At 44.5% G+C, this 12,819-nt stretch overlaps 1 protein-coding gene across 2 annotated transcripts in view; it reads right to left on the bottom strand.

The window, feature by feature from the left end:
• LOC139559336 (ribosome biogenesis protein bop1-like) overlaps positions 1-12,819 on the bottom strand; it is a 121,622-nt gene that overhangs the window by 23,418 nt on the left and 85,385 nt on the right. For both annotated transcript variants that reach the window (XM_071375258.1, XM_071375259.1), the window contains exons 6-10: positions 12,181-12,282; positions 11,341-11,553; positions 8,325-8,486; positions 8,026-8,106; positions 7,825-7,894 (exon numbers count right to left, since the gene is read on the bottom strand). In XM_071375258.1, coding sequence (XP_071231359.1) covers positions 7,825-7,894; positions 8,026-8,106; positions 8,325-8,486; positions 11,341-11,553; positions 12,181-12,282 — 628 coding nt within the window. The remainder of the gene's footprint in view (positions 1-7,824; positions 7,895-8,025; positions 8,107-8,324; positions 8,487-11,340; positions 11,554-12,180; positions 12,283-12,819) is intronic.

Below are 12,819 nucleotides of genomic sequence, written 5' to 3'. Positions count from 1 at the left end.
TGAAAACAGACTGCCTCTGCCTCTCCAACTGCCGGTCACAATGTGTGCATCCCCAAATGGCACCCTATTCCCTATATAGTGAACTACTTTGGACCAGAGTCCATAGGGCCTCGTGGGACACAGCCAATGACACATCGGGCCCCTCTGCACACACTAACTCACTAATGCCTTCTGGGAGCGCATGCAGTATCAGACTACTGCCTAAGGATCATTTGCATTTGACAGGCTTTTTCTCTGCCACTATACCTCTACTGGTTTCATCTCTATGTTACGGACATGGAGGGGTTATATTTCTAGTAACCTCCTGTATTGGTCTGATTTTGCAGTTTGGTTTGCCATCACAGCTTTATTAGGAGCCATGGCGCAGTGAGATTTCTCAACCTTTCTTTTGGACAATACTTTGGCATGAAAGAACTTTAGCGTCCGTTGGTCTTCCCTTTCCTGTTGAGGTTGGTTTGAGAAAGAAAGATTCAGGTCCTAATCAGAACCACAGGAGCCAATCGCTCCTTACTGCTGGCACACAATACGGACATCTGGGAACTCACAGACGCTACGCAAACCAACCACCTTCGATAACACCACCACGGACGCTCAACCGCTCCAACGTAAGAGTGAGAGGTAGTAGTAAAATAGTTGTATTTTAACTTCTATACCTGAACGCTCCATAAATGCAAGGAAAACACGGAGGGAAAAACAGATCCTGAACAAACATAATCTATTTGAAGTACTGAGCTCTCTGGCAGAAACAGATATAGAACTGGAGGGACAGGCCCGACCCGACCCGACCGGGAGGCTGCATCCAGGGCTGCTGGTGGTTTAGAGAGAAAGTGAGAGAAACTCGTCCGTCAGGCAGCACAGGCGTTGGAAAGGAATCACTAGTGAATGAGAGATCTAGAGCTGTGAAACTGTTAAGAAGTCACAACTATGCTGTTCCTTTTCTACTGAGGGACTTCCTTCTAGGTCCATTTCAATGGTTTCCTCTGAAACACATCCAGGAGTGTGCTTACTCGCCTACTTGAGAATACGACAAGGAGAATATTTTTATGTCAATCTGACATAAATACAAGGCTGTGTCACTGGACAGGATGAGAGCATTTAGCAAATGTAGAGAATAAAACTAAAACGGGCGTGTGGTTTGTAACCTCAGAGCACAGTTCAAGGCTCAGTTGTCGTGGGCAAACCACAATGTAAGTCAACAGATGGGAGCAGCGCTATTGGTCAGCACAATCTACTGAGGCTCCAGGGGGAGGTACTTTGATGGAGTAGGGACTTTCTAGGACTCCTTGGTTTGAAAGCCCAGGTAGTAACAACATTATATTCCTCTCCTCTTTCTAGGACACCTTGGTTTGAAAGCCCAGGTAGTAACAACATTATATTCCTCTCCTCTTTCTAGGACACCTTGGTTTGAAAGCCCAGGTAGTAACAACATTACATTCCTCTCCTCTTTCTAGGACACCTTGGTTTGAAAGCGCAGGTAGTAACATTACATTCCTCTCCTCTCCTCTTTCTAGGACACCTTGGTTTGAAAGCCCAGGTAGTAACATTACATTCCTCTCCTCTTTCTAGGACACCTTGGTTTGAAAGCCCAGGTAGTAACAACATTACATTCCTCTCCTCTTTCTAGGACACCTTGGTTTGAAAGCCCAGGTAGTAACAACATTACATTCCTCTCCTCTTTCTAGGACACCTTGGTTTGAAAGCCCAGGTAGTAACAACATTACATTCCTCTCCTCTTTCTAGGACACCTTGGTTTGAAAGCCCAGGTAGTAACAACATTACATTCCTCTCCTCTTTCTAGGACACCTTGGTTTGGAAGCCCAGGTAGTAACAACATTACATTCCTCTCCTCTTTCTAGGACACCTTGGTTTGAAAGCCCAGGTAGTAACAACATTACACTCCTCTTTCTAGGACACCTTGGTTTGAAAGCCCAGGTAGTAACAACATTACATTCCTCTCCTCTTTCTAGGACACCTTGGTTTGGAAGCCCAGGTAGTAACAACATTACATTCCTCTCCTCTTTCTAGGACACCTTGGTTTGAAAGCCCAGGTAGTAACAACATTACACTCCTCTTTCTAGGACACCTTGGTTTGAAAGCCCAGGTAGTAACAACATTACACTCCTCTCCTCTTTCTAGGACACCTTGGTTTGAAAGCCCAGGTAGTAACAACATTACATTCCTCTCCTCTTTCTAGGACACCTTGGTTTGAAAGCCCAGGTAGTAACAACATTACATTCCTCTCCTCTTTCTAGGACACCTTGGTTTGAAAGCCCAGGTAGTAACAACATTACATTCCTCTCCTCTTTCTAGGACACCTTGGTTTGAAAGCCCAGGTAGTAACAACATTACATTCCTCTCCTCTTTCTAGGACACCTTGGTTTGAAAGCCCAGGTAGTAACAACATTACATTCCTCTCCTCTTTCTAGGACACCTTGGTTTGAAAGCCCAGGTAGTAACAACATTACATTCCTCTCCTCTTTCTAGGACACCTTGGTTTGAAAGCCCAGGTAGTAACAACATTACATTCCTCTCCTCTTTCTAGGACTCCTTGGTTTGAAAGCCCAGGTAGTAACAACATTACATTCCTCTCCTCTTTCTAGGACACCTTGGTTTGGAAGCCCAGGTAGTAACAACATTACATTCCTCTCCTCTTTCTAGGACACCTTGGTTTGAAAGCCCAGGTAGTAACAACATTACATTCCTCTCCTCTTTCTAGGACACCTTGGTTTGAAAGCCCAGGTAGTAGCAACATTACACTCCTCTCCTCTTTCTAGGACTCCTTGGTTTGAAAGCCCAGGTAGTAAACATTACATTCCTCTCCTCTTTCTAGGACACCTTGGTTTGAAAGCCCAGGTAGTAACAACATTACATTCCTCTCCTCTTTCTAGGACACCTTGGTTTGAAAGCCCAGGTAGTAACAACATTACACTCCTCTCCTCTTTCTAGGACTCCTTGGTTTGAAAGCCCAGGTAGTAACAACATTACATTCCTCTCCTCTTTCTAGGACACCTTGGTTTGAAAGCCCAGGTAGTAACATTACATTCCTCTCCTCTTTCTAGGACACCTTGGTTTGAAAGCCCAGGTAGTAGCAACATTACACTCCTCTCCTCTTTCTAGGACTCCTTGGTTTGAAAGCCCAGGTAGTAACAACATTACATTCCTCTCCTCTTTCTAGGACACCTTGGTTTGAAAGCCCAGGTAGTAGCAACATTACACTCCTCTCCTCTTTCTAGGACACCTTGGTTTGAAAGCCCAGGTAGTAACAACATTACACTCCTCTCCTCTTTCTAGGACACCTTGGTTTGAAAGCCCAGGTAGTAACAACATTACATTCCTCTCCTCTTTCTAGGACACCTTGGTTTGAAAGCCCAGGTAGTAACATTACATTCCTCTTTCTAACATCCTCTTACATCCTCTCCTCTTTCTAGCGCCAAACAAAAACAGACCGGCGATTCAATATCCAAATGATGATTGCAGCTTATGGCCTAAGTATTAACCCTGTAATGGCAGTAGTAGAAGTGGAACCCAACACAATGGTGACCATCTGAGTGAGCACCGAATGACACAGCCAGCCAGCTGTCACAAAAACATGTCCCTCAGTTAATGGTAGGTAGCCTCTTGGTAGTGTTGTTGCTCTCTGGTTTACAGGGCTGTGGTCTTCCTGTTGTGGAGCGAGCGAGACAAAGAAAGAAAGAGAAAGAGAGAGAACGAGAGAGAGAGAGAGAACGAGAGAGAGAGAGAGAACGAGAGAGAGAGAGAACGAGAGAGAGAGAGAACGAGAGAGAGAACGAGAGAGAGAGAGAGAACGAGAGAGAGAACGAGAGAGAGAGAGAACGAGAGAGAACGAGAGACAGAGAGAACGAGAGACAGAGAGAACGAGAGAGAGAGAGAAAGAGAACGAGAGAGAAAGAGAACGAGAGAGAGAGAGAACGAGAGAGCGAGAACGAGAGAGCGAGAACGAGAGAGAGAACGAGAGAGAACGAGAGAGCACGAGAGAGCACGAGAGAGAGAACGAGAGAGAGAGAACGAGAGAGAGAGAACGAGAGAGAGAGAACGAGAGAGAGAGAACGAGAGAGAGAGAGAGAGAGAGAGAGAGAGAGAGAGAGCGAGAGCGAGAGGGAGAGAGAGCGAGAGCGAGCGGGAGAGAGAGCGAGAGGGAGAGAGAGAGAGAGCGAGAGCGAGCGGGAGAGAGAGCGAGAGAGAACGAGAGAGAGCGAGAGAGAACGAGAGAGAACGAGCGAGAGAGAGAGCGAGAGAGAGAACGAGAGAGAGAGCGAGAGAGAACGAGAGAGAGAGCGAGAGAGAGAACGAGAGAGAGAGAGAGCGAGAGAGAGAACGAGAGAGAGAACGAGAGAAAACGAACGAGAGAAAACGAGAGAGCGAGAACGAGAGAAAACGAACGAGAGAAAACGAACGAGAGAAAACGAACGAGAGAAAACGAACGAGAGAGAAAACGAGAGAGAAAACGAGAGAGCGAGAACGAGAGAGAGAAAACGAGAGAGAGAGAAAACGAGAGAGAGAGAAAACGAGAGAGAGAGAAAACGAGAGAGAGGGAAAACGAGAGAGAGGGAAAACGAGAGAGAGGGAAAACGAGAGAGAGGGAAAACGAGAGAGAGGGAGAACGAGAGAGAGGGAGAACGAGAGAGAGGGAGAACGAGAGAGAGGGAGAACGAGAGAGAGGGAGAACGAGAGAGAGGGAGCACGAGAGAGAGGGAGCACGAGAGAGAGGGAGCACGAGAGAGAGGGAGCACGAGAGAGAGGGAGCACGAGAGAGAGGGAGAACGAGAGAGAGGGAGCACGAGAGAGAGGGAGCACGAGAGAGAGGGAGCACGAGAACGAGAGCACGAGAGAGAGAGCACGAGAGAGAGAGCACGAGAGAGAGAGCACGAGAGAGAGAGCACGAGAGAGAGAGCACGAGAGAGAGAGCACGAGAGAGAGAGCACGAGAGAGAGAGCACGAGAGAGAGAGAGAGCACGAGAGAGCGAGCACGAGAGAGAGAGCACGAGAGAGAGAGCACGAGAGAGAGAGCACGAGAGAGAGAGCACGAGAGAGAGAGCACGAGCGCGAGAGCGAGAACGAGAGAGCGAACGAAAGAGAGAACGAGAGAGAGAACGAGAGAGAGAGAGAACGAGAGAGAGAGAGAAGAGAGAGAGAGAGAGAGAACGAGAGAGAGAACGAGAGAGAGAGAACGAGAGAGAGAGAACGAGAGAGAGAGAACGAGAGAAAATGAACGAGAGAGAGAGAACGAGAGAGCGAACGAGAGAGAGAACAAGAGAGAACGAGAGAGCGAGAACGAGAGAGAAAACGAGAGAGAGGGAGAACGAGAGACATCTAAGAGACATCCCTGTTCTGTACTTTCCTTCCCAGTCCTTCCCACTAGGGAAGGGTTGAAGGTTGAGGGTTCAGCCCTAGTCAGATTTCAGAGGGAACGCTGCCTGTCAGGGAGGCTAGAGCTGGAGGAGCTGCCACTGCAACACGCAACCTATTGTGGCCACATCATTAGTAGGGAATGTTGAGCCAGGAACACCAGAACCCACGTTTGTTTACTGCTGGGAGTGTGGGTGTGAATATACCGTACACAGTCAAGCCCCAGTGCAACCCAGGATGCTCAGTACAATGTACTGCTTGTGTCCCAAATGGCACCCTATTCCCTACGTAGTGCACTACTTTTGACCAGAGCCCTATGAATGCCATTTGGGATGTAGTCTATAACTGTCGCTATGCAACAAAATGAAAAATAAGCAGCATTATCAAGGCTATGAAACTAATTCCAGTCCTGAGAGAATGCTCTGAGTAGGGTCGGTCATCATCATGTTTTACAGGTTTGGACGTGCCCAGACAGACAGTCCCCTATCTAGAGACAGGGCGGGTCAAAGTCATTATTAAAAGTCACCACACACTGATATAGAATTAATTATCTGTGAACCCTAACACAATAAGAAAGCAAAGTGGTGGGAGGTGAGGGTGGTAGGGTTCGGCGGCTGCAAGTCCTAGGAGGTTGTCAACTGCCATTATTACTGTGGGAAAGAGGGCTTTACGACTGGTTGAATATATTTTACTGCAAGATAAAAGAGTGGCACTGACTGTAGTGGTTTTGCATATGGGCCTTTATTAAATCCTTTGTTATGGACGACTTAACAGATATTGACACTAAATTGCTGCCTCGCAGCCTTGCTCACTCATTCCCTCCTTCACCTCTATCTCCTCTGACTAGCCCACGTCATCTCCCTCCCTCTCCAAGGGCCTGTTACAGCTGTGAACGGAAAATGAATCAAATCAGGTGTAACTGACATCCTTTTGGAGTTCTATCGGTAGGCTATTGACCCGCCTTTCAGTGTTTAAATGAAACTACACATCATACAGTATGAATAACAGGACAGTATGTCTCCATGGCTTGGGGAATAGGATTCACATGCCTGTCGTCGTAGAGTAAGGCCAGGGAGCAAAGACTATTTTTAAAAGTTAGATTGTTATTAAAAGTTTTAAAAATTGATGTGACCATTTTACGTTATACATTTTTTGGCGCACAAATGATAAATCCGCCGTGCTCTTTTCATACTGTACAGTATCTAGAATACTAGCAATAATCAAACCTATTCAGACTACGATAGGCCTTAGTCCTGGTACGGAACAAAGACTTTCCAGACATACAGTAATACTGCATGCCTGTGGAAAGACACAGCCACCGTAGTTTTATATGAGCAAGGCCTTTACTTCATATCTGACAGTGTGCCCCAGGCCCAGACCATATTAAACTGATGGAAACTACACAACACTGAGTGAGCAATCCACAGACGCTCCTTCCTTAACCTCACCTCCATCTTATTCAATTCACTTCTATGTATATCAAGTTACCGCTTTCAATGGTACACATCCTTTTCCTGGTAAGAATCTTTAGTCAATGCGATGTGCGTAATTACATTGCTTCTGTTTTGCCTGCTACCCTTCATCACAGAAATCCAAACCACGAGGGATGATTTTCTACATAGCACCAACATTAACAACCTAAGTAAAGTCGTAGCCTATTGTTCTCTGCCTGACTGTGGCTGTGGAGAAAAGACAGGCAGCCAGAAGCTATAAAAGACACAAAGACAATTTGCGTCTTGGATGGATGAAGGGAAAGGAGACACACTAGGAGATCTGTGATTGATTTATCATCCTAGACGTGTTCCAGTAATTATGGCCGCCTAGCTGCAGAGCCTAAATGCATCTGTGCTCATCTCCTGGTCTGTAAACCCTGGATTCTTTCCAGCCTCTCTCTCCCTCTCTGATTCAGACAGCCCCAGTATGGGTCACCTGTCTTACGCTACACATCTCAGCACTGCCTGGAGAACAATGACATCATTGCTCAAGTTTTGGGGGATGATGTAAGCAGTCAGTTAGCTACTGACTCAGAAAGAGCAAGACAGTTAGCTACTGACTCAGAAAGAGCAAGACAGTTCGCTACTGACTCAGAAAGAGCAAGACAGTTCGCTACTGACTCAGAAAGAGCAAGACAGTTAGCTACTGACTCAGAAAGAGCAAGACAGTTCGCTACTGACTCAGAAAGAGCAAGACAGTTCGCTACTGACTCAGAAAGAGCAAGACAGTTCGCTACTGACTCAGAAAGAGCAAGACAGTTCGCTACTGACTCAGAAAGAGCAAGACAGTTAGCTACTGACTCAGAAAGAGCAAGACAGTTAGCTACTGACTCAGACAGGCAAAATGAAGAAAAGGAGTGCCAGGGAGACAGTTAGCTCCTGACTGAGAAAATTGCCAACTGAAGAGCTAGCCAAACAGAGTCAGAGACGTTACTACATTGATGAATAGTGAGCTAACACATACCTGAGACCAGCCACTGGCCGGTGGGAGACGCACTGATGGAGCGCACCAGACTGGTGTGGCCACGGTACACCTATTGAGAGGACACATCATAAAGGTCATGATTGATGCCCACTTAACATACATTTTTAGGCCCATCAGCCCATGAGGTACATTTCCAATCAAATATCACACACAGAAATTCACTTTCAGTGGTTGACCTACCAGGGACATGGTGGTGGGGAAGGGCTGCAGGTCCTTGGGTTTGGGCAGCTTGGGGATCAGATCTTCTGGATTCACATTCACCTGTGGAGACCAAGTGAGATGAATAGAGTTGAGTCACGAGTGGAGAATCACCTAATTGATCTGACAATATAGAGGTCCTTCTAAATGAGACACATAGCTTCACTTATAATATTTGCAGAATGCACACCAACAAAGTCCTTCTATTATAAAAATGATTCCGGCAACTGGTTAACTATGAACTATTTAGCTAGACATTCAGGCGGGGTCTCTAGTCTCACCCTCATCTTGCGCTGGCGGGGACACAGGTAAAGGTCAAGGCAGCGTTCGAAGCGCTCGTGGATGAAACGGGAGAAAGCGGGCACGGCCCTCAGACAGGAGTGTTTCTGGGGGAGGAACGGGAGCTTCCTGTCTTCTGCATCCTGCTGCTCCCACGCCAGTCTCTGACAGGGGGAGGAAGAACCAATGGTTAGTCTAACTGTATACTGATGACTGGTCTGTGTACTGGTTAGTGATTGGTCTGTATACTAATGACTGGTCTGTGTACTGGTTAGTGATTGGTCTGTATACTAATGACTGGTCTGTGTACTGGTTAATGATTGGTCTGTATACTGATGACTGGTCTGTGTACTGGTTAATGATTGGTCTGTATACTGATGACTGGTCTATGTACTGGTTAATGATTGGTCTGTATACTGATGACTGGTCTGTGTACTGGTTAATGATTGGTCTGTATACTAATGACTGGTCTGTGTACTGGTTAATGACTGGTCTGTATACTGATGACTGGTCTGTGTACTGGTTAATGATTGGTCTGTATACTGATGACTGGTATGTGTACTGGTTAATGATTGGTCTGTATACTAATGACTGGCTGATAAGTTATGAATGATTGGTCTTCCTACTGTAGCTAATGAGGGATTAACAAAATGTTACAGTTGATCCATGCTACAGAGTTGAGGTACTTTGCCTACAGTATATAGTGCAGGCCATTTTACTATAGACAAAGTTAAGGTATTTCAAGAGTGGGACTTATGTCTGCAGGCAACTAACTGTATGATGTACACTAACGTTCAAAAGTTTAGGGTCACTTAGAAATGTCCTTGTTTTTGAAAGAAAAGCAAATTCTGTCCATTAAAATAACATAAAATTGATCAGAAACACAGTGTAGACTTTGTTAATGTTGTAAATTACTATTGTAGCTGGAACACCTGAAACACCCACCTCTTTAAGGAATACCTAGGATTGGATAAAGTAATCCTTCTAACCCCCCCCCCCCTTAAAAGAGTTAGATGCACTATTGTAAAGTGGTTGTTCCACTGGATATCATAAGGTGAATGCACCAACTTGTAAGTCGCTCTGGATAAGAGCGTCTGCTAAATGACTTAAATGTAATGTAAATGAAACGGCAGATTTTTCATGGAATATCTACATAGCAGTACAGAGGCCCATTATCAGCAACCATCACTCCTGTGTTCCAATGGCACGTTGTGTTAGCTAATCCAAGTTTATCATTTTAAAAAGCTAATTGATCATTAGAAAACTCTTTTGCAATTATGTTAGTACAGCTGAAAACTGTTGTCCTAATTAAAGAAGCAATAAAGCTGGCCTTCTTTAGACTAGTTGAGTATCTGGAGCATCAGCATCTGTGGGTTTGATTACAGGCTCAAAATGGCCAGAAACAAATAACTTTCTTCTGAAACTCATCAATCTTTTCTTGTTCTGAGAAATGAAGGACATTCCATGCGAGAAATTGCCAAGAAACTGAAGATCTCGTACAACGCTGTGTACTACTCCCTTCACAGAACAGCGCAAACTGGCTCTAACCAGAATAGAAAGAGGAGCGGGAGGCCCCGGTGCACAATTGAGCAAGAGGACATGTACATTAGAATGTCTAGTTTGAGAAACGGACGCCTCACAAGTCCTCAACTGGCAACTTCATTAAATAGTACCCGCAAAACACCAGTCTCAACGTCAACAGTGAAGAGGCGACTCCTGGATGCTGGCCTTCTAGGCAGAGTTCCTCTGTCCAGTGTCTGTGTTCTTTTGCCCATCTTAATCTTTTATTTTTATTGGCCTGTCTGAGATATGGCTTTTCTTTGCAACTCTGCCTAGAAGGCCAGCGTTCTGGAGTCGCCTATTCACTGTTCACATTGAGACTGGTGTTTTGCGGGTACTATTTCATGAAGTTGCGGACTTGTGAGGCGTCTGTTTCTCAAACTAGACACTAATTATTTGAATGGACATTTTTTTGTTGCTTTTCTTTAAAAAACAAGGACATTTCTAAGTGACCCCAAACTTTTGAAAGGTAGTGTATATCAGAGTTATACAGCAAGTTCTTTTCATGATCAGTTAAAATCAATTGATCATGTCATTTCAGATACGTCAGGGTAGCCTCACGATACATCTCAATATTGGCCACCAATATTGGATATTTGAGTGATATCTAATAAAAGTGACCTATACCTGAATATACCCGGGTGGTTTAGGTTCATTTCCCATGCTTTGTGGGCTCTACCTGTCAAGCAGCAGAAGGGTACATTTGCTGATGTACTGTTAGCTGATAATGTTTACTTTACAAGCTACCGGTAGAAACTTTGTACAGTTGGCTAAACATAGTGATAAGTACACCTAATGTACTTTTATCTCCCACCAACGTAGGCATACCTAGCGAAATTAGCTAACATTATCCCATTTCAACATTGTTTTTAACAGTATTTAATCATGATTGCCGCTGACAGACATGATAGGATACATTGACTGATGGACCACTTCAAATTGGCTAACTAGCTAATTACAGACCATATCATGGCTAGCTGACATGCTAACTTTCAGGGGATAAACTAGATGGCTTGATTTGCTTGCCATCTATAGTGGTGACGACAGTAGTCCACAGACAACTTTACCAGGACGAGGACTTGCCGTAGTCAAGCTCTTTCCAAAAGCCTAATCTCTGATAAAGCAAGCTAATTCCAAATGGATAGGCTACCCTAACGTATCTGAAAATACACGATCAATTGATGTTTACTGATCATGAAAAGCATGCAGTTACTTGCTGTATAACTCTGATAGAGATACATGTGGAATAATCTGAACTGTGTAGTTCTGACTGTGATGATATTAAAACCAAATAGTTCTAACATCTATTTAACAATCTCTTGAAAACGGCAGATATTTGTTAAATCGAACGCTCTGCACCGTATTGTGACTTTTTATTGATCATGACTTATACTATTACAAAGACTATGAACATCATGTTATTCACATTAAGAATTTTGAGATGAATTAAGTATTTACCTCTTCCTCTGTGAGAAGGTACTCAGGCGGAGGGTTGTAGGACTCCTCGTGTCCGGGCAGCCTCTTCTTGGGTGCGGGGACGTGCATCTTGTGGCGCCCCAGGATGGCGTTGGGGTCCTCCTTGGCCCACAGGTCGTAGTACTGAGGGGTGCGCTCTTTGGGCTTACGGGGCTTGATCCAACCCATCTTTATGGCATGGACCAGCTTCGAAACCTGGGAGAGAGAGAGACAGGCCAACAGTAGTGGTGAAACTTAAGTGTGTGTGTGTTTGCGTAAACACATGTCTAAAACGAACGTACAAAGATTCAATCAAACAGTATTAAAATGGGGGAGAATTTGCTCTGCTTCGTAAAATCTAAAAGACTAACTTGATTAATGAGTGGAATAGAACCAAACCGACATTAATAAAAAGTATTGCTGGGCTAATAAAGCTACGGTTTCTATCTTTTTATTGTTGAGGGTTTGGGGGGGTCTCTAACGTCTCGAAGCCTCCAATTTCAGAACCCCCATTATAACACAATTTCACCTCCGCTTCCACTTGAAAAACTATGCGGGGATCATTACATTCTAACGCCACACATGTGTGAGCAGTTAGGATTCAAACTGGTGGTAACGCCTGCTATATATTTATTGTAAATATATATTAACAGCATAAAACATGAAGCTGTTGAGTGAGCAGAGAGGAACAGAGAGGTATTTAGAATGGGGAGAGAGAGAGCGGGAGAAAAATAGAGAGTTTGAGAGAGAAAAAGCGTTTGAGAGAGAGGTAGACAGAGAGAGTAAGAAAGAGAGTTTGAAAGAGGTAGACAGAGACAGTGTGTAAGAAAGAAAGACACCTACCTTCTCCTTCTCTATGAGTGAGGGGATGAAGCTCCGTTTGTCCTGGGGCCTGTTAGTCACCGGATGAATCATGACCTCGTTCGTGAAGAAGTCCACTGACGACTAAAAGATAAACACAGCGTTTATGAGAGAGAAAAAGAGATCGTTTATTGGTCGCGTACACAGTTTGCAGATGTTATCGCAGGTGCAGCGAAACACTTATGTTATTTAGCGCCAACAGTGCAGTAATATCTAGCAATACAAAACAAGACACAATAATAAATAAAAAAATATCAGAATAAGCTAAATACATTTGGAACACAGCCTGAAGTCTGAAGTAAACAAGGTCTGCTAGGATTGAAGACAGACCCTTGTGAAACAAACGTCTGGGAACCCATAGTTTAATAGACAGCCCAATTACTGTGGACTGGAATCATTGGACCACCAAAGTCCAAGACAGGTAGCTGATGACGACATTACAGAGTTAGCCTGCTATATTCTTATTTTACAGTCCTCGTGTTAAAAGTTTAAAAACACTTGTTTTTGCACCTGACAAATTAGTTAATATGATTCTGTAATAACTCCGGCATTAACGAGATTCCATGATAGCCATGACACCATCTAGATTCTAGACACTACAGCAGTGGCTTCTTAATTCAA

This window comes from Salvelinus alpinus, chromosome 29 (genome assembly GCF_045679555.1).
Source record: "Salvelinus alpinus chromosome 29, SLU_Salpinus.1, whole genome shotgun sequence".
In the NCBI taxonomy this organism is placed as follows: Eukaryota; Metazoa; Chordata; class Actinopteri; order Salmoniformes; family Salmonidae; genus Salvelinus; species Salvelinus alpinus.
This window is presented reverse-complemented; position numbering and strand designations above follow the sequence as displayed.